Source organism: Acomys russatus, chromosome 17 (assembly GCF_903995435.1).
Source record: "Acomys russatus chromosome 17, mAcoRus1.1, whole genome shotgun sequence".
NCBI lineage: Eukaryota > Metazoa > Chordata > Mammalia > Rodentia > Muridae > Acomys > Acomys russatus.
This window is the reverse complement of record NC_067153.1, coordinates 1,753,984-1,775,502: the sequence shown is the minus strand read 5'-3', so window position 1 is coordinate 1,775,502 and position 21,519 is coordinate 1,753,984. Positions and strand designations below refer to the sequence as shown.

At 44.5% G+C, this 21,519-nt stretch overlaps 1 protein-coding gene across 1 annotated transcript in view; it reads right to left on the bottom strand.

Moving 5' to 3' along the window:
* The window catches only part of Pop1 (POP1 homolog, ribonuclease P/MRP subunit), a 31,862-nt gene extending 10,374 nt beyond the window's left edge, over positions 1-21,488 (bottom strand). The window contains exons 1-11 of the mRNA XM_051159464.1: positions 21,364-21,488; positions 16,544-16,687; positions 14,332-14,499; positions 12,850-13,025; positions 11,118-11,366; positions 9,243-9,330; positions 8,646-8,833; positions 7,511-7,767; positions 7,130-7,223; positions 4,025-4,136; positions 3,116-3,235 (exon numbers count right to left, since the gene is read on the bottom strand). Of these exons, the coding sequence (XP_051015421.1) occupies positions 3,116-3,235; positions 4,025-4,136; positions 7,130-7,223; positions 7,511-7,767; positions 8,646-8,833; positions 9,243-9,330; positions 11,118-11,366; positions 12,850-13,025; positions 14,332-14,499; positions 16,544-16,685 (1,594 nt within the window). The 5' untranslated portion in view covers positions 16,686-16,687; positions 21,364-21,488. The remainder of the gene's footprint in view (positions 1-3,115; positions 3,236-4,024; positions 4,137-7,129; positions 7,224-7,510; positions 7,768-8,645; positions 8,834-9,242; positions 9,331-11,117; positions 11,367-12,849; positions 13,026-14,331; positions 14,500-16,543; positions 16,688-21,363) is intronic.
* Positions 21,489-21,519: the final 31 nt, after the last annotated feature.

The following is a 21,519-nucleotide window of genomic DNA, read 5'->3' as shown; positions in this document are numbered from 1 at the left end:
GCGGCGGCTATTGTCCCAAACTTTCAACACAGAAAGTCACTTAAAAGCACATACCTGTGTGAGTCTGCAGGCTGGGAAAAAATAACTAAACCATGGCGTGACAAATTTTAAGGGAGAACAAAGTTGGCGAAAGTGTAATTGATAAACAGGCCTGAGAAGAGAGCTACAGAAGCAGCGCTTTGGTCTGTAAAGTGCTCTTTCTTGTGGAGACAACCAGTGAGGTCTCAGGTGCAGCTGAGTGCCAGGGAGGCTCGCACTGCCCTGTAGGACCAGCCCCACCCTGATAGCCCTGGCTGACCCAGAGCACTGTCCTACTGAGCGCAGCACAGATCTGAGGGGCATAACTGAGCTACTTATTCAGACTGAGCTGCAGACAAGAGAGAGACTTCTCAGGAAACAAAGGCACAGCAAAGCACCAGCTTCAAATATTCTAGATGATGGACTAAACAAATGTGATACAGAGTCACACGAAGACAGGAGGGCTTTCGGCTGCATCTCACAAGGGAAGAGGACCAATCTGAAAAGGCTACCCACTGTATGAGTCCAACCACCTGACATCTGGAAAAGGCAAAACTAGGCACAGGGAAAACATGAGGGTTGGCAGAGAGGGAGCGACGGCCTTCAGCTCATTGTGGTAGGGACAGGCCAGCTCCTAGCTGAAACTTCTAGCTTTGTCTTCCCAGAAGCAGGCACACAGCTGTATAAAGTGACCCGAAACCGAGCTCCTGGAAGTCCTCTGCTGCGCTGTGCTTTAAGAGTGCTCAGGAGCACTGGAAAAGGAGATGACGGCCCATCTGCTATTTTGAAGCAACCAGACACTCCTTCATGGCTTTGGTGGCACAGACGTACAGCCAAAGAGTATTTTGAGGGAAGTTTTAAAAATAAGCCTAAACATACAATGTAAATGTAGCTCGGTACTTTCTTTCTTTCCTTCTGTTTTGGTTTGTTGACTGCACAAATGCTTCCAACGCACACACTTAGCATATTCCCTGCCACTGAGCCTCACTGCCTGCTCCACAGCCAAGCTAAAAGCAAGCTCTTCTCTGGCGAGGACCAGCTCAAATAACCTAGCAAAGCAGATCAGCAGCTACTAGAGACAGCAAGCACAGCAGCCCAACAGCACAAATGTGGTCTGAGGGCTTCTTTCCGTTTCTCCAGTGCTGGGACTTGAACCAGGGCCCAGTGGTTGGGCAAGAGCTCTATCCCCAAGCCACACCTCCATTCTCAGTTCAGTATATTAACATCTCACCTCAGGGACCAGTTACTTACACAGTAAACTGCTCAGTTAATGAAACTGAAGTGTTATAAAAACACATTAATAATTAACTCTTACTTAAGGGGTGAATGCTTCAAAGCATGGGAACACAGCAGTCAAGTTCCCAGGAATCTTTCCCTGTAAAAGCTACCAAAATACAGTTTATACTAGGTAAAAAAAAAAAAAAAAAAAAGGAGCTTGCTACCCACAGCAGGCAAGCTCTTCTTCAAGAATTACTACCTGTCAAAACAGGCAGGGAACAACTTCAGATGCAGACAGACTGAACTCTGTCAGCCCTGACCTTTTAAATGACCCAGGCCACCAAAACACACCTCTGCCCTTTGGTCTGACTTATCTTCCTAGGTGAGATAGTCAAAGTATTGATATAACACTAGTCCAACTAATTCACATGGAAAGTGTACTCCTTGCCTGGTGTACTACTGAGTCTTGCCTGCAATCCAAGCACTCAGGACAGTGAGGCGGGAAGACTGGCATGGTTCAAGGCCAGCCTGGGATATTCAGCGAGTTCCAGGCCAGTCATACCTACATAGCAAGTCCTTGTGCCAAAACAATTAGGGATTAAACTCAGGAGCTCTCACATACCAGGCAAGCATCCCACCACAAAGCTACATCCTCAGCAAAAACGTACGCTTCTTTATGCAGCTCAAATACCAAATAAAACATATCTGCAAAGAAATTACAGCACTTAAAACAGGCTTGAATTATCTCAGTACCCAGAAGGCCGAGAAAGCAGAGCTCCACCAGAGTTCAAAGCCAACCTTGTTCTACATAGATTTCCAGACCAGCCAGGGACACCCAGTCAGACCCTGTCTCAAAAACCCAAAACAGTAACACAAAAGAGGCTGTGATGAAATACTGTACCAATGCCTAACGCATTGGTGGACTCTACAGTGGAAACTGAGTCACAGTGTTCACAACGGACTTTAATTTTCCTGGAACTAATTCATATTAAGCCTGTTGGGAAGGACGTGACAAAACTGCCCATCCAAAAACGGGTGTGGCTAAAGAGACGGAGAGCTCACCCGTGGCTTTAGGTATTTACAGCTCTGCATGTAAGTCTCAGTAGACACTCCAACGTCCACAGTTATGCCAGACCATACACACTAAAGGAGAAAGCGGAAGCAATGAAGACTTGGGCTCCACAGCTAACTTACCTATGTGTCTTCAAATCCTCTCAGCCACCTTTTTTGTGGAACTCTCACAGGGCCATTTATATTGGTCCCTAATAAACTAGCTAACTACACACAGAAGGGTTAAAAACAAAATTGTGAAGTTGTTATAAAATGCACTTAAATGTTTTTCTCCCACAGCTCACAAGCTATTTAAACTACTCTTAATTACTGGTGTTTAAGTGACAGTTAACCCAATGCAGCAGCATCCCAGATTAGCTTAAAATTCTCACCAGCCTCAACCCACCTTCCCACACTCCCAGACAAACAGCGCTCTCACGACCCGCTACCCTGTTAAAACCATGTGCTCTGAGACTTCAGCACCTGGATGGCCTTGCCAGGATTCGAACCTGGATCATCTGTATGGTCAGACAGAGGCTTCCAACGAGCACAAGACCAGCTGCCGGTGCACATCCCTTCCTCGCAGTTACATCTGAAAGTCCGGGTACTTGGGAGAATTAAAAAGCCACACTTCACTAGATACTGAAAACAGAGGACTCGGGGGAAAATACACCACAAAGGAGAACAGCTGGCTGCATGGTCCACACTGCTCTCCACACAGCATCCTCTGACACACACCTCAGGTACAGCGACTATACTACACATGAGGCAGAGGCTGAACTCCTCACAGGACCTGACAGCTCAGCAAGGAACGTGGCAAGCTCTTTACCTTGGTATCTTTCTGGATCAGGCAAAGCTCTGGACCGCTGTGGGGGCAAATTTACTCTCGGATCCCTAACTGTCAATCCCAGAATAGTACCTGCAGGGATTTCCGCAGGTGATGATATCCCTTCAACGAAACAGAAACAGAATGAACGCATAAAAAGCAAGTTTACAGAAGGCACTCACAGGGCCAGCAGCAGTACAGCTCAGTGAGTAAAGGCTCATCCCTATGAGTAAAGGCAGAGAACTAACTTCCACAAGTTGTGCACTGACCTCTACACACATGTACACGTACACAAACACAAAATAAGAAATAAAGGTAATAAAATATTTTTAGTTTAAAAAAAAAAAGTCACAATATATATTAATACAGTCTTGTTTGAATTTTGAAACCTTTCAGATTTTTCCAATGAAAGCTTTTTTGGGGGATAATTATTTTAAAACACACATCACCTTTTCCCATTAACACATTCAGAAAATACATTAAGACCTTAAAAACAACGTTTCCTGCAAAATAAAAGGTCATAAAAATTACTATCTTACAACATGAACACATGTTTTTCTAACAGCTATGAGCATACAAGGGTCAGTAAATACACACAGTAGGTCAACACCTGCCTGTCCACTTCATCATTACTTCAGAATGCTGGTTATTTAGAACAGGAACAACCATGTTAGTTCACAGATAGACATGAACACGGTGCTGTAATCCTTGACGCTGGGCTTCTTAGCTGCTTCTCTTGTTACGTCCCAACAAATAGTAGCGACATGAAAAGCAGGAGTCCTGACTAGGGGCCACCTGCACACTGCTCTCCGGAGCCGCCCCCCATGCCTCCCACACGCCCCCCCAGCCCCCTGCAGCCCCCTGCGCCTCCTTTACCCTCCTCCCCAGCACAACCAAACGCTCCCTTTCTACCTCCCAGCAACTCGAACACTGCTTCCTGTCTTTGATGAAGAAAAACACCATCTGAGCTCTTGCAAGTGTCGCTCCACCAGTGATGGGGTGTCTCCTCTGCATCCTCCTCCCCCTAGAAAACAAAGACACCTCCTCAGCAGAAAAACCATGAGCAAGGCCTAGTATCCATGCTGAGCCAGGCCTAGAACCTGCTGCAGCATGACTCCACTGCCCATGTTTCTGAGTGTGAGGAGAACTATTTCACAAGCAGCAGCGGTGAAGACACCACTGTATTTAAGACAGCAGTTACAGAGGCTGGAGAGATGGCTCAGAGGTTAAGAGGACTGGCTGCTCTTCCAGAGGTCCTGAGTTCAATTTCCAGCAACCACATGGTGGCTCACAACCATCTATAATGAGATCTGGTGCCCTCTTCTGGTATGCAGGCACACATGCAGGCAGAACATTGCCTAATAAATAAATAAATCTTAAAAAAAAAAAAAGACTAACCCTCTAATGAGAGGTTTCACAGACACAGAAATACAGCTGAGCCTTTCATAGACGCGACTTAACTCGGCACTGTGACACTTTCTTATGCACAATTATCTAAGAGTCATCGGCTGTTTTCCAGTTTCACCACCTTCATCATCTTTAGTTTAAGCAATAAAATACTCCTTTCTCAGCAAACCAATGAGAAACATCAAGTAAACCACTGGACTGTCCTCAGTCACACTGGATGAGATGCGTAAACACACCACTTACATCTTTCTTGGCGAGACTGGGATTTAGCAAGGTTTGCAAGCATTTCCGGCACTACAAGAGTGACGGACATGACAACCAAGAGCCAGGATTCATGCTCAACGACTCTCCCTTGTGAGGCAGGCGCCACGCACCTCACAGAACACAGGCAGCACAGTTTAGCGGTGTGGAGCGCAGGCTCCAGGACCAAACCTTCCGAATCAAATCTTCACTCCATAATTTATTAGCACATGGAAGGCCTTCTCTGTATGCTAAGCACTGTGGACCAGCCCTGCCTGCCATCGTGAACCGCAGAGGCCAGTGAGAGACCCAGATGTTAACACAAGAGCAAATGCTCAGATGCTACAGAAACAGCTGGGTAAGTTAACTTGAGGGCGCAGGGAACAGTTCTAGAGAGAACAGTTTGGATGAGATGGGCTGAAACTTGAAAATGAGGAAAGTTTAGCCCAACCAAGATCAGCACAACAGAACGCTCAACAGGCAGAAAGAAAATGGGTCAGCACCGTGATGATGGGCATGAGAAGTGACGCGTGCTAGAACTGAAAGGCCAGCATGCCACGGGGCAGAGGGGAAGGAGGCTGAAGGTCCCCGAGGCCACAGGCCACATGAAAGGAGCTGAATTTTACCTTAAATGACACGAGAAACTACTTGGCAATTTTTTCTTTTCTTTTTGTTTTGCTTTTTGAGAAAGAGTTTCTCTGTGAAGCCCTGTTTGTCCCGGACTCAACTTTGTAGACCAGGCTGGCTTCAAACTCACAGAGATCTGCCTGCCTCTGCCTCCCTGAGTGCTGGGATTCATGGCGTGCGCCACCATCACCCAACTATTTGAGAAGTTTTTATCTCAACAAGTAGTGAATAAATTGTACTTGAAATATAGTTCAGGGCTACAGCCTTGTCTAGCATGCATAAAGCCTGAATTCCATCTACAAAAAAGCAATGTAACAAAAATAAATGAAATAGGGGTTGGAGAGATGGCTAAGAGGTTAAGAGCATTGGCTATTCTTCCAAAGGTCCTGAGTTCAATTCTCAGCAATCACATGGTCGCTCATAACCATCTATAATGAGATCCGGTGCCTTCTTCTGAGGTGCAGGCACCAATGCAGGCAAAATAGTGTATAAATAATAAACAAATAAATCTTTAGCTGGGCATGGCAGCACATGCCTTTAATCCCAGCACTCGGGAGGCAGAGGCAGACGGATTGCTGTGAGTTTGAGGCCAGCCTGGTCTACACTGTGAGTTCAGGACAACCAAGGCTAAACAGAGAAACCCTGTCTTGAAAAGAAAAAAAAACAACACAAAAACAAAAAACAATGAATAAAATGAATGGTAAAAGCTCACTATCCATCCTACAAGGGGAAATAACAAGGGACAGTCCTAAAGCCACTCCCTGAGGCCAAGGGGCCAAGGCTGGGGCGGAACTCAAGTGAAGGCAAAAGACTGGGGTCTGGAGAGATGGCTCAGCAGTTAAGAGCACTGCCTGCTCTTCCAGAGGTCCTGAGTTCAAGTCCCAGCAACCACATGGTGGTTCACAACCATCTATAATGTGATCTAATGCCCTCTTCTGGCCTGCAGGTGTACAAGTTGGCAGGGCACTGTATACATAACGAATAAATCTTTTAAAAACAAAAACAAAACAAACAAAAAAAGAAACCACTGAAAGGCTGCTTTCCTCCTTTACAGCATCTCTCTAAAAGCTCAATTTGTGTTCAGCTTGGTCACTATATTTGCCACATTACATCTGCAAGGCTCAAGTGCTAAATCAACTGACTAAGATGGAAAAAAAAACAGAATCTAAACCGGAAAGTTGACTCCTGATCTCCTCACGCTCATGACCAACACTGTCTACATGAAGGCCACAAGCCACAAAGAGCCACCTGAACTTAATCTAGTTAGATAAAATTAAATAAAAGTACAATCAGTACCTCAGCCACTCGGTCAGTTTAAGTGGCCAGCAGTGTCACATGACTGGTAGCCACTAGTCACCCTGCTCCTGATCTGAAGAGCCAATAGGCGAGTTGCTCTTAACTTTTCAGAAAAAGTCATAAAAGCCAAACCCAAAGAAAACAAAAACTAAAGGAAAAGGAGGAAAAAAAAAATACTGGCATACAATTTCAGAGATCTTAGAGACATCCCATGGCCCATCTATGGAGCAGAGACTACTAACTACACAACTCTGAGTAATATAAGAATTAAAACGTCAACTGATTTATCACACTCACTGAGATTTGATCTTCTAGAAGTGAAAGAGTAAAAGAAAAATCTTTGTTAACAGAAACAAGCTGGGAAATTACACATTTACAAGGCAATCCAGTGGGTGTCAGACTGTCTTACAGAGCCACCTGGGCTAACGTGACCTCACATTTACTCACTGTGTGCATAGGAGCAGGTCTTAGTGCTGAGGTCAGGATGCAGTGGGAAAGTGGGCCAATCAGGCGGAACCTGCTCATCTCCATTGTCAGATCACTGAGAAGAGACCACAAAACGAAAACCTCCATCACATAATGTCTGCACTACTAACAAAACAGGACAAGTCAGTGTGGCACACAGAACAAGTCAGAGCCAGGTAGGGTGGCACACACCTTTAATCCCAGCACTTGGAAGGTAGAGGCAGGAAGATCTGGCAAGCCTGGTCTACACAGCAAGTTTCAAGGACAGCTAGGCTACACAGGGAAACCCTCTCTTGAGGAAAAAAAGGAGGGGCAATCTTCACTGAACATACCCAGGAGCTGCACACTGAACTCGCCTCCTACCTGATTATAATCCCTGTGGTAGGAGAGACCCATGAACGTGGCTGACATGGGTCTCTAGTTCCATCGCCAAGAATTTTCTTAGTTGGTTTAATACTTTCTTCATCATCTTTCCTTTTCCTTTTCTTGCTAATTTTGTCATCACCTAATTCAGGTTGACTTTCTTCCTGGGCTGGTGTCGGGAGAGGATCAGGGACACAGACACTTGGTTTGATTGGTTCTGAACACTGGCATGTTGCTTTTATTTCCTCTAGGACAGCCTAAGAAATATTTAAACATTTGTTTTAAATCTTCAAAATTTAAACACAGATCGCTCAAGACATCTCTCAGTGTTTAAAACCACCTTTTCTGGCCTCCATGGCTACCAGGCATACATATAAAATAGAAATAGATGCTTAAAAACTATTTTTTAAGTTAAATGTAGTATTACAAATTAAATTGATGGACATGGATGTGTTCATTGTGCCCATCATTACATAATGTATGTGTGTGTGTGTGTATGTATGTGTGTGTGTGTGTGTGTGTGTATGTGTGTGTGTGTGTGTGTGTGTGTATAAATATATAAAAATCAAATCACGTTCAAGGTAAGTCTATCCAGTCTTTGTACAATAGTTTTAGATTTTTAAAAAAATTAACTAAAAATATATGAGTCAGGCATGATGGCACATGGTTTTAATCCCAGCACTTAGTTGGGAGACAAACAGACAGACTGCCTTGAGTTTGAGGCCAGTTTGGTCTACATAGCAAATCCAGAATAGCCAGGCTACACAAACTCTGTCTCAAAGAAAAAAAAAAAGAGAGAGGAAGGAAGGAAGGAAGGAAGGAAGGAAGGAAGGAAGGAAGGAAGGAAAAAAGAGAAAGTATGGAAGCAAATTTTAATTGATTCACTAAAAAAAGTATCACATCAAACTGTCAGGCCATCTTTATAGCATCCAGATTTATAAAATACTGTCTTCCAGTAGTGATTTAAAATGTAATGGTAAGCAGGTGAGACGGCTCAGCTTGGGATTGCCACCGAACTCCCTGGTACCCACACGGTGGAAGAAAAGAGCAGACTCCCTCACGCTGTCCTCTGACCTCCACATGCGTATGACTAAATACCTCTACACCTGTATAACTGAATAACAGAATGACATACCAGCTTAAGAGTTGGGTGAAGCCAGATCCACAACTGCCTGTCCTCAGAGGTGTCCCCTGTGGCCTTCTTAGACTTCCAGATAAAGGTGACAGGCCCGAGCGGCTCTCTGGGATACCTATTTGCCCGGTAAAGCATGAGACTCCCTTGCCGCTTCCCAGACAAGCAGTGAACCGCAGCGAAGGTCAGCCCTGGCACAGACACAACAAGATACTGTGACTGCAAGTGCTCACACGCAACATTATTTATTTCCTGAGAGCCACTGTCTGTGTCCATGAGAGAAGCTTGGCTCTGGCCACAGCTTAAAAGAAAAGTGGGAACAGAGTAGGTTCTCAAAAAAAAAAATATTTGTTAAATGAATGATTTAGTGAGTTTTAAATTGTTTCTGCCTAAGTCTACTCCACAGAATAATGGCTCGCTTTACACATAAGAATGTTATTAGATCTAAGTATCAACTCAATCTTTCTTAAATTAATACTCACTAGGAATCAGTACTTCACACATCTCCACATTAAAACTGTGAAATGCATAGTAGACATTCGTTTACAAGCAGACACACACAGAGAGAGTAAAACAGCGCGCAGCTTTGGGAGAGGTTACCTGTGTCTATGCTACACATCTGAGCAAGCGCCTTCAGAATCTCTTCCTCTTTACCCTTCAGCTCCAAACAACAGTAATATGACAAATCCTGAACAAAGAAGAAACAGAATTAAATATGCTATGGTCTGTTACCAGGTAAAAAGTGCCAAGAACCCAGAGCTGTATCAGCACCTGTTGAGGAACACAGAAGAGCTGCTCAGAGGTTAAGAGCACTACACACTGCCCTTGCAGAGGACAAGTTCAGTTCCCAGCACCCACTTCAGTGGCTCACAACTGCCTGTGACTTCACCCCCAGAGGGGGTCTGCTCTAACACCTCTGGCAACAAGAAAACCTGTTCTACTGCACAAAACAAGTCACCCACAGCCAGCGTTTTTTAACAACTCAATGTGTAAAGCATGCCTATTCCTATTACATTAGCAGATATTCTTAAGCCAATCTGAGTCAAAAATCAAAATGAATTATTTAATTTATAACATACAGTGTCCTACATTTGAGCGAGCATATTTGTGTTTTAATCCACTCTCACAGACAAGTTCAAAATGGGCTATAAAAACTGCTGCGTCAGCTCACAACTGTCAGTAACTCCCAAGATCTGACAACCTCACACAGACATACATGCAGACAGAAGAACAATGCATACAAAAAAAAGTAAAAGTAAATAAATAAAGAATGTTTAAAAAAAATTTAAAAACCAGCCTGCTGCTTCTAATTAAGGATTACTCATTCCTCAGACCTACTTAAGGCAAGAAACAATAGTAAAGGAGTAAGAAAAAAAGAATTCCACAAAATTATGCTAAAACTGCTCGCTTTGGCTAGCCAGGCCAGGACCTCTGAACACAGTTCTGAGTTCTGATATGAACAGTTAATTGGTCCCGTCTCCCTCCCATGCTCCATCTTGTACGCAGTCTGACTAAGCGGTGGACAAGCACAGTGGAGAGTGCGATCTTATTAACGTAGCTGAGCTGAGTACTGAGAAACCCTCAAGAACTGAGGCGACAGTACAGTCACTGAAGTTAAGTCTTCCTACAACCTCCTCATATCCTGGGAGAGGGCACCAAGGCACCGAGATGGCTATCTGTACAAAGCTATACGGTTCTGTGGAGCGGCACTCAGCCAGCACCAACTCTGTCTCATAGCACCGTTGAAGCAACTTCAGCCTGCTAAACAATCAGAACTGAAAGACAAAATTATAGCTGTGATTTGGACAGATCCCAAGCAGCCACTGCCATCACTGACCGACAACGGCTCCCTCTCAGTTGTCAGGGACCAGATGGCTCTCACCCAAATGTGTACAACTGGGTCACAACAAAAAAACAAAACAAAACAAAACAAAGGTCTAAAGTCAGAGGACCAAAGTCTGTAACTTAGTCTCCACATCTATAAAACAGGGATGCGCTTTCCCTGCTGCTGTAAAGACTGAACAATGAATGGACACACAGACAGCACTGAAAACCAGGATGGACACAGGGTGTTCTAGAACAGCACTGACTAGTGTGGGAACCTCTCAAAGGAAAAAAAAACCAAAAACGGAACCCTGTCCCTTCCAACCATGACCTGACTACTGCCTGACGGGTGTGTGTCCCCCTCACTAACCCTGACGGGTGTGTGTCCCCCTCACTAACCCTGACGGGTGTGTGTCCCCCTCACTAACCCTGACTGGTGTGTGTCCCCCTCACTAACCCTGACTGGTGTGTGCCCCCCTCACTAACCCTGACAGGTGTGTGTCTCCCTCACTAACAATGCTCCATCTCCAGCACCCAGCAGTGTCCTGGGCCTCACTTGTTGGATGTGTAACTTCACAGGAAAGAGTTTATAATTTGAGCAAGTCTGAAAAGGGGCGCCAGGAAGGTTCTAAGTCCAATAGCAACAAGTACCTGCAGGAGGCAGAGACTTGTCATGGCACGGTAGCAGGCTCGGTGGCTCTTGGCTGTGGGCCTCTCCCCAAGGCAGTACCCCCACTTCTTCACCATGTGGAACCGTTTGGCATGCCAGATGTGAGTCTCTAACCATATGTTCTTCTTTTGTCTACGGTTAAAGTCCAGCGTCCGGTTTAGGTGACATCTTCGGGCTTTATGGCATTTAGTTTTTGACTGTTCTTTTTTCTGATGAGCAACTTTCTCGGCCTACAGTTTAAAGAGGAAAGGCCAACCCTAGTTTATAAGCGTCTCAGAGCATGGCTGAACATTAGGAATTCAAATGACTAACTATGAATAGATGGGCTGGAGACCTGGCAGGCCACTTTGTTTAACTGGGTCGCACAGAATCTTCCCTCACATTGGTCAAATCAGCTGACAATGGAGAAGATCTGAGAGGTAGGTGAGCCTGGAAAGGAAGCAAAGCTCTAACACTTGCTTACCCGGTAAGCCTTATCCTCTATGAAGATACAATACTTGTAAAATGTTCACCACACAGGGCTGGAGAGATGGCTCAGAGGTTTACAGCACACTGTTCTTGCAAAAGACCCAGGTTCAATACCTAGCACCGACATGGTGGCTCAAAAATCACCCTTCTGACGCCTCATGCACTGGTATAAACATGGTGTACATACATATATGCAGGCAAAATATCCATACACATAAAACAAAGTAAACAAATTTTAAAACAAGTTTATCGCAGTAACATAAGCTTCATGTTAGCAGCCAGATAAACCAAACATCAGCTTCTTGCTTTAACCTTCACTTAAGATCAGAATTCTAGAACCGGAAACAGCAATGCATTCACTTCATTAGACTATAGATAAACACTCAATTTTGCTAGAAAACAGACCTCACATTCAATCTAGAAAGTACAAAACTAAATCGCCAGGCATGGTGGCACATGCCTTTAATCCCAGCACTCAGGAGGCAGAGGCAGGCGGATCACTGTGAGTTCGAGGCCAGCCTGGTCTACAAAGTGAGTCCAGGACAGCCAAGGCTACACAGGGAAACCCTGTCTTGAAAAACCAAAAAAAAAAAAAAAAAAAAAAAAAAAAGGTACAAAACTTGCCAGGAGTGTAGGGTGGGAGGTGGTGCATATCTTTACTCCCAACACTCAGTAGGATCTCAGTGAGTTCAAGGCCATCCTGATCTACAGAGTTAGTTCCAGGACAGCCAGAACTACACAGAGAAATCCTGTCTTGAAAAACCAAAAAAAGCTGGGTAGTGGTGGTGCACACCTTTAATCCCAGCACTTGGGAGGTAGAGGCAGGCTGATTGCTGTGAGTTCAAGGCCAGCCTATTCTACAAAGCCAGTCCAGGAGAGTTAAGGCTACACAGAGAAATCCTGTCTTGAAAAAAAAAAAAAAAAAAAAAAAAAAAAAGGAAAGAGGGAGGGAGGGAGGAAAGGAGAAAGGGAGGGTGAGAGAGAGAGAGAAAGAGAGAAAGAGAGAGAGAAGAGAAGAGAAGAGAAGAGAAGAGAAGAGAAGAGACAGATGGGTTCCAAATACTGTATTTTAAAGTCTTGTTTTGGGGTGGGATAGGGTCTCACCATGTTGTCCTGGTTGGCCACACCTGCTGAACAGCTAGAGAAGGTGGCCAGGGCTAGATAATGACCCAACTAGTCAAAGAAAAAAGAATGCTGAGTGCCTTAAAATTCTTCTGGACCATTTACACTAAGTGAAATGCCTACCTCTTTTTTGGCCATCTCCTGCAACCGTCTGGGAAGACGTTTGACATTGTGGCTCATGGCTCTTCGTCGCATGTGGCGTGGAAGAGTCTGGAAAACCAGTGAGTTGGACGATTTCTGGGTCACAGCTTTTAACATAGCACTGATTTCAGCAGCTCGTGCTTGAGCAAAAGTAGAAGCTGTTGAAGGAAAAGGCAAGGTCACCAACAAGTCTTGAGGCAGCAGTCTCTCTGCTGGGTTTCGGTGGCACTCGGATCTGAAACAGGAACTTATGAGTGCCATGAGGTAAGCGCCAATGTTGGTCATTTCTGCGTTCTATTCCCTCAACAAGATTCCCCAATGGTGACATCTCCCCAAGCTTTCTAAAACAGTTCTATTTTCTAATTAGGAAAAACTTCTAACTTCCTAGATATTCTAGTCAGTAAAAAAGACTGGCCAACTTTAGGAGCGTTGGTCTACAAGCACCATACAGTCACCTAATATAATTACAACTGTTGTCTCCTATTCTTCTTAACTGTACATGTGTGCTGTGTGCATACGTGGGTGTATGTGGCTCCATCAGGCTCATACGTGCAGAGGAAGAGCCTGTCTTCCTCTATCATCCGCTGGTTTGTTCCCTTGAGATGGGGTCTCTTCACCGAACCGGAAGCTCACTGCTCTGACTGGACTGGCTGGCCAGCATGCTCCCAAAGTCCCCCTGCCTCTGCCCCACCACCCTGGGGTCACAAGCATGTGCAACCATGCACAGCTTTTCACACAGGTCCTAGAGATTACAGCTCAGGCTCTCATGTTCGCACAGCAAATGTTGTTACAACTGAGCCACCTCCCCAGCCCCTAATCATAACCTTTCTTAAGTGTAAAATTCACAAATAAAAACACAGAGAGGTAAAAGATTTACAAGAGTTTTGACTTCAAGGGTATTTTCCTTTACTATTTTCTGCTTTTCAAAACTTGTAATTATTATTATTGGTTTTCTTCATTAAAAAACAGAATCAGTCTCAAGCTTTTCTCTGTGTTTATCTCTCTCTCTTTCTGTAGACAGGGTGCTAGAGAAACAAGCAAATTTATCTAAGTAGGAATAGAAATATAGACGCACATCTAAGCTTTGTTCAAGGAACACAGAGTTTAGGTTGTGGTGGGGACAGAGGTGACGCAGCAGTGATGAAGTGAGGCTGGCTTTAGATCCTGGTGTCTACGAGCTCTGCTCCGCATTGCAGAACGCCATGCAAGAGTATGCGCTGCCGTTCCAGAGGGGGAGAGAGATGGAAGTTAGGGGAACAGCTGACAGTCAGACATACAAGGTCAGTCAGAGAGCGTCTAAAGAGGGGAGAGCCAGCACCAGGCCTAAGGACACAATGGTCAAATAGAGGCTGGAGGAGAGCAGGTGGTTAGGACAGAGGAGAGGGGAGGCAGCTGCGCAGGGCAGCAAAGAGCAGTGCGCTGGCACTAGAAACAAGGAGCTCACTCTTCCTTATAAATACCTACCAGTTATGTATTTGGGGATCTCCTGTGAAGTGCCCTCAGGACCTGCTTTCCAGCCTCCTTTTTTCTTAAACATGGTTTTGGAGGAAGACTGCTCATTCACATCAGACTTGGGAAGTAAGTGGGGGCTCATCTTGCTTTGCCACTGCTGTGAGGTTCCGGAATGAAGCTCTAGTACATTTTCAAAAACAAGACATAAAGAAATGCGTCACCCGTACGGGAGATAGAATCACAGCAGAGAACTGTTAATCCTACAACGCCCTATAATGTATTATTACTTGTGCATGTACACGCACATACGCACAGACACACACACACACACACACACACACACACACACACACACAGGTTCTAATGACTAAACTCAGGTCTCCAGGCTCATGTAGCAAGTTTTTTACCCTCTGAGTCATCTCACATCTCACAGGCCCTACTATCTTCTTTAAAGAAGAATTTTGGGTAGAAGGTAACTTTCCCAAGAACAAGGCCAAGGTCACAGCACAACAGGTAATAACATCAGTGTGACACATTAACAGATACAACAGCAATCATGTCAGTGTGACACATTAACAGATACAACAGCAATCATGTCAGTGTGACACATTAACAGGTACAACTGTAATCACATCAGTGTGACACATTAACAGGTACAACTGCAACCACGTTAGTGTGACACATTAACAGGTACAACCACAATCTGTCAGTGTGACATCTTACATAACAGGTACAAGGAAAGTTTCTCCTTTGTGTTTCCAGGGCAACATGAATTGTTCATCTAAGCCCGTGCTATGGTCTGATCGTTTGCAGACAGAAGAGAAGTCAGTAGAGAATTTTACAGGGTCTTGTGCATTCCATTGGAATGTAAATCAAGAAGCCACTATCATCTTAAAACGCATTAAAGGGTTTGTCACTGTGAGGTTTAAATGAGATAATATTTGACTACATATCAAAACACAGCCCTATATTTCTAGATCTCAATCTAGAGCTTAAGAATTTAAATCTAGGGCTAGAGAGATAGCTCAGTGGTTAAGAGCACTGCCTGCTCTTCCAGAAGTCCTGAGTTCAATTCCCAGCAACCACGTGGTGACTCACAGCCATCTATAATGAGATCTGGTGCCCTCTTCTGCAGATGAAGCACTTATATGCAATACATAAAATAAATAAATCTTAAAAAAAAAGAATATCCAAAAAAAAATTAAATCTAATGGTTATTTAAACAGGCCCAAAGCACACTACTCGGTAAATAAACTTTCCTACCTCGCATTTTCTACTACTTTCCCAGAGAACATGTCCAAACTATCATTTCACAAGGGTCTGAGAGTACATTAGTTAAACAGTGATATGCTGAGTATATTTCTGTTAGGAAACACAGCGTAAATGAGATCAACATATCAGCTTGAAAATGCAAATTATGTGTGAGTGTGTGTGTGCGTGCGCGCGCGTGTGTAATACATATTAAGTGAAATAAGACAAGGGGGAGGGAAGGAGGGAAGAAAGACACTTTCTCTTTTCCTCCCTTCATATGTATTACACATGCACGAGCGCGCGCACACACTGACACAGATGCATACGTAATGCATGGAAAAGAGAGCTCGATCTCAAACAGATTGTAGTTTTATGTATCACTGTCACACAGACTCATACACACGCCATGACATTCAGGTGAGGGTCAGAGGACAGCGTGCAGAAGGCAGTTCCCTCCTTCCACTGTGGCTTTAGGGAACAGAACTCAGGAGGTCAGGTTTGGGTGACCTGAGCATCTCCCACTGGGCCCCTGACCCTACCCACCAAGCATCTTATCAGCCTGTGACTTTTAAATCTAGGAACAATTCACCCTGGTGGATTCCATTTCCCTGATTTTTCAGAAGAAAGAAATTCAAAGGTGCGGGGTGAGCCCGCAGCTGAGCCGCAGAGCCCAGGCACAGCTGGGCTGCCTGCACCACTGTGTACTTCTACAGTCTCCACCCTCAGGTAACGGTGAAGAGGAACGCTGCTGCCGCCGGGAGCTGACACGTGGGGCAATCTCTCCATGCCCAGGGATGACGGCACAGGTGAACTTTAACAGGAAGGCAAACTTGCAAGTACAAACTTTTGATAACGAGTGTTCTGTATCTCTCTTTAAATCAACGTGTTTACCTCCAAGATGACGGTCAGCAAACAAAACTGGCAAAAGCAACTAAATCGGAAAGAAGTGGAAAGAGCAGCATGTGCACCTTACCTTGTTTTTGAGACTGGGAAGGCTTCCCCCCTCCAAAATGGTGCTTTCCACCTCTCTCAGCCACAAAGCCAGAGGATAGAGTCACATTACTGGGCTGGTTTCTCATTTTCTTAGCATGTTTTCTTTCTTTTGCATTAGACATTTCTGGAAGGAAAGCAATACACTTAACAGAGGGAGAGAAGAGTCTCACTTCAAAAATAATGAATTGCCAGGCATGGCTGCTCACATCAGCATTTGGGAGGCAGAGGCGGGAGGCTCAAGAGTTCAAGGTCAGCCGGGTGGTAGTGGCACACGCCTTTAATCCCAGCACTCGAGAGGCAGAGGCAGGCGGATCACTGTAAATTCGAGGCCAGCCTGGTCTACAAAGTTAGTCCAGGACAGCCAAGGCTACACAGAGAAACCTTGTCTCGAGGAAAAAAAAAAAGTTCAAGGTCATCCTCAGCTATATCTGACCCTATTTCAAAACACATCAGAAAAAAAAATTTAATTTCAAAAAGAGCCAGATGCCGAGCAGTGGTGGCACACGCCTTTAATCCCAGCACTTGAGAGGCAGAGGCAGGTGGATCTCTGTGAGTTCAAGTCCAGCCTGGTCTACACAATGAGTTCTAGGACAGCCAGAGCTGTTATACAGAGAAACCCTCTAAAAAATCCAAAACAAAACAAAACGGGCCAGCACTATGACTCAGCAGGTAAAGGCACGCACCGTCAAACCCAGCGGCCTTAGTGCAAGGACCTAATCCTAAAGTCGTCCTCTGACCACTCACTACATGCCCACTGTGGCATGCTCCCAACCCCCAACACAAATAAATAATGCAGGTAAAAAGTAATAAATTTAATAAATAGTTATATAACTGAAAGTTTAATGATACCAAAATATTATCATATTAATCTATAGCAGGGATTCCAAAAAAGAAAGATTTCAATGAAAACCATCTTAGTAGAAAAGAGTTAAGTTTCTTTGCAAGGTATGGTGCTATTGCATGCTTATAAACCCAGCACTCAGGAGGTGGGAGCTGGGCAGAAGGTTCAGGCCAACCTGAGCTACACAGCAAGTATCAGGCTAGCCTGGACTTCACACAACTTTTTTGTCTCAAAAACAAAAACAAACAAACAAACAGACAAAAAACAAATGAAGAGAAGTTTCTTGATGAAACTGTCCCAACTGGCATATTTTGTGTTGTCAAATTATTAGGCTACATACAAATGCTAGCAATGCATAAAGGAAGGCTAAAATGAAACTACTTATAACATAAGTTACATATAAAGTGACCACTAAAATCAAATTACTCATAACACCTTAGTTCTTGGATGAAATAAGAGGCACCAGAACAAATTACAATTAAAATATTTGATCCCAAACCTAAGATAAAGTACTGATATTTTCCTTTAGACTACTGAGGTGATGCCAGCTGGCCACAGATAATGAAGATGAGGATTCTGAGCTCACGGAGCAGCGTTTCACTGATGGAGCAATAGCTAATGATGTTGGCTTCAAGTGGAACACATAAAGAATGACAACAGGACAGAACATGATGGACCCCAGGCGTGGTGGCGCATGCCCATAATCCCAGCACTCGGGAGGCACCTAGGTGGAGCTATGTGAGTTCGAGGCCAGCCTGGTCTACAAAGTAAGTCAGGACAGAGAAACTTTGTCTTGGGAAAAAAAAAACTATTAAAAAAAGAACAAAAATAAAGAACTTAGTAGTTCCCAAATCTGGACCTCAATACCTTTTTTCACTGAATCAATCTGAAACCCTTGTCTTCTTTTTCTAAAACTTTCTAACATGGCTGAGTGGAGCTGTAACTTTTTTTTTTTAAGATTTCTTTATTATTTGTACAGTAAGTATTCTGCCCGCATGTGCGCCAGCAGGCAAGAAGAGGGCACTAGATCTCATTTATAGATGGTTGTGAGGCACCATGTGGTTACTGGGAATTGAACTCAGGACCTTTGGAAGAACAAGACAGTGTTCTTAACCTCTGAGCCATCTCTCCAGCCCTAGAGCTGTAATTTTTAACAATACCCTACACTAATTAACATAAAGACCTGAAAGCTATTTTAATAAGCAATACGCATTTCTCTACAACTATGCTAAGTGACAGTGTGACATGGTGATATCACATCAACAAGAGGCCAACAAGGCCCTGGCACAACCCAGAAAGCCAGTGACAGTGCCTGGAAGCCCTGTACCATGTAACGGCCACTAATTCTTCTGCTGATGGAGGTCGGAAAACACCGGTGGCAGTCACCAAGCCTGCATTTCAGTCCTTTAACATTAGAATTTACTTCTACCCACACGTAAAGTTCATGGAGACAACAGCAAAGACGAGTGTGCTGTTCTTGTGCCTCAAAGAGAAGGTGACCAAGACGCTAGTGACATGAACACTGAGATTGCACAACCTCAAGAAAAGCCAGTAAGAGAATTTCATTGGTAGTTTTTGCTCAGGAATCAGAACTTGGGAGGACTAGAGTAGGAAGATGGGTAGAAGAGGATAGAGCCAAATAGGCAGGAGTCCAGGCAGGACACTGTTTTGTTCCAGGATGGAGCCCTAAGCCAATAAAAAAGACTTCATCGCTCTTGAACAATAGACAGGAAAGCAGCCCCTCAGCCTAACGTAGAACAAAACGACAGGGAATACCGTGGATCTTCTTTTTTGTTTTGTTTTCTCGAGACAGGGTTTCTCTGTGTAGCCTTGTCGGTCCCAGACTCACTTTGTAGACCAGGCTGGCCTCGAACTCACAGAGATCCGCCTGCCTCTGCGATTACAGGCATGCACCACCACACTCAGCCAGAGGATTTCCTTACAGTACATACTGCCAGGAGGCCACAGCTCTGATCTTTCTCCCTGTCACATAGCACTTAGCAGACCACCATAAACAAAGCAGGGGATCAAAATGTAAGAATTGGGTATTCACATGCACAGATAAATGAAGAATGACTGGGCTGGAGAGATGGCTCAGAGGTTCTGTTCTTCCAGAGGTCCCGAGTTTGATTCCCAGCAACCACATGGTGGCTCACAACCACCTGTAATGAGATATGGTGCCTTCTTGTGGTGGGCAGGCACACGTGTGGGCAGAATACTGTATAAATAATAAATAAATCTTTTTTTTAAAAAATGAAGAATGACTATAAAGCATACGTAACAAGGTAAGAAATGTTTAGCCTGGTGCTGTTCCTTCTGGCACAGCATGATCTGCCCAGAGATCAGCTCTGGGGGTGGGGAAAACTGTACGTAGCCTCAGAGCTTCTTCAACCATGGGTTACAACCCCACATGGGGTCATGTAGCTGAATGAGGGGTGATTAAAAAAAAAAAACTAGCAAGAAAAATTGAAAATCAAATGTGTAATGAATCCAGGGTGCTTCTGGCAGTGTTCAACTGTGTTGTACCGTGACTTCGTGCAGCCTCAGTTCAGCACCCAGAACACCTATGTGCTGACAGCCATGCTTACACACCACGCGATACTAATGAACACTGCTTGAAACACCTCAGGCACAACCCCAGGCAAGCTATAAATCCAGAGTTTTTACTGTACATACATACAGGTTTATGCTCTTAAGAAACAATGTTATAAAAACAGGCTTAAATTTTTCCTAAATTCATTCTCAGCATGCGCCAATTTAGTACATTTTTGGATTGTGCTGTTGCTGCATTGTTTTATTTCAGAAACTGCTATTTGAGTTGCTGACTTAAGTTTTTTGGTTTTGTTTTTTTTTTGTTTGTTTGTTTGGTTGGTTGGTTGGTTGTTGTTTGTTTAAGACAGAGTTTCTCTGTGTAGTCTTGACTGTCCTGGACTTGCTTTTGTAGACCAGGCTGGCCTCAAAATCACAAGGATCCGCCTGCCTCTGCCTCCCAAGTGCTGGGATTAAAGGCGTGCACCATGGCCGGCTTTTTTTTTTTTTTTTTTTTTTTAAATCATTAATTTTGAGCTGAGAGCATAGAGAGACAGAGGCAGGAGGATCTCTGTGAGTTCAAGGCCAGCCTGGTCTACAAACTGAGTCCAGGACAGAGAAAGCCTGTCCCAAAAAACCAAAAGGGAAAAAAATCATTAATTTTGATTTGAGATTTGGATAAACTTTCCCAACAACTGGCCCCAATCATAGTTCTGCTTGTACTACATGGTTAGGCAAAATGTCATCTCGGCACTGACTATTATAAAATCAAATAGATCAGATCTGAAAAAAAAAAAAACAAAAAAACACTTCGGATGCTTTATGTCCTGCATAAAGCAAATACTCAGCCAAGACTCGTCTTTATGAAAAACTAAACAAGCACATCCATCTCAGAGTGCAAAATCGTTTTTATCTTTAATGAATGATAAAGTTACACCAAATACGCTTAAGAATTGCTTTAAAATAAACCCCTCTATGCTATTTTATCAGTAACTGACTGCTACATCTACTTTATATACCCAGGGTTGTGGGTGGGTAAGCTGGAGTCCTGAGCCAGAGGAAGATGAGTCTACTGAAACCAGATCCCAGTCACTAGAGCTCTGGTCGGATCATGAGGCGATTTTGCAGAGCAAGGAAAGCAAGGGACAAGGAAAGGCAGACAACACACACCTCCACTTGGTTCCCCCTGAATGACCCATCCTGGTCCTTTAGGAAAAGGATTCAAGCGCATTCCCAGAGGGAATTCCACCTGGCAGGGCAACAAGCATAAAATTCGAGGGCAGCAGCTCTGAAGAGGCCCGCCCAGGCAGCATGGACCTCCCTCCGCACCGGAAAGATGCCGCGAGCTGCCCCCGCCACTGCGGAGCGAGCCGCACACGCGCCCCCGCGAGCTGGCTGCCCCCGCTAGGCACTAGCGCCTCACCACCGACCTGCCAGATGCTCTGAGGGCTCCGCTGGTCAGTATGACAAGGTTCTGAGACCCCTAGAAGTTCGCACAGCGGATGATGAGCAAGCGAGCAGAGGGCGCGTGCGCAGCATGGCTGCTTCCTCCACGTGTCCCGTAGTAGCGTGCGAACTACAATTCC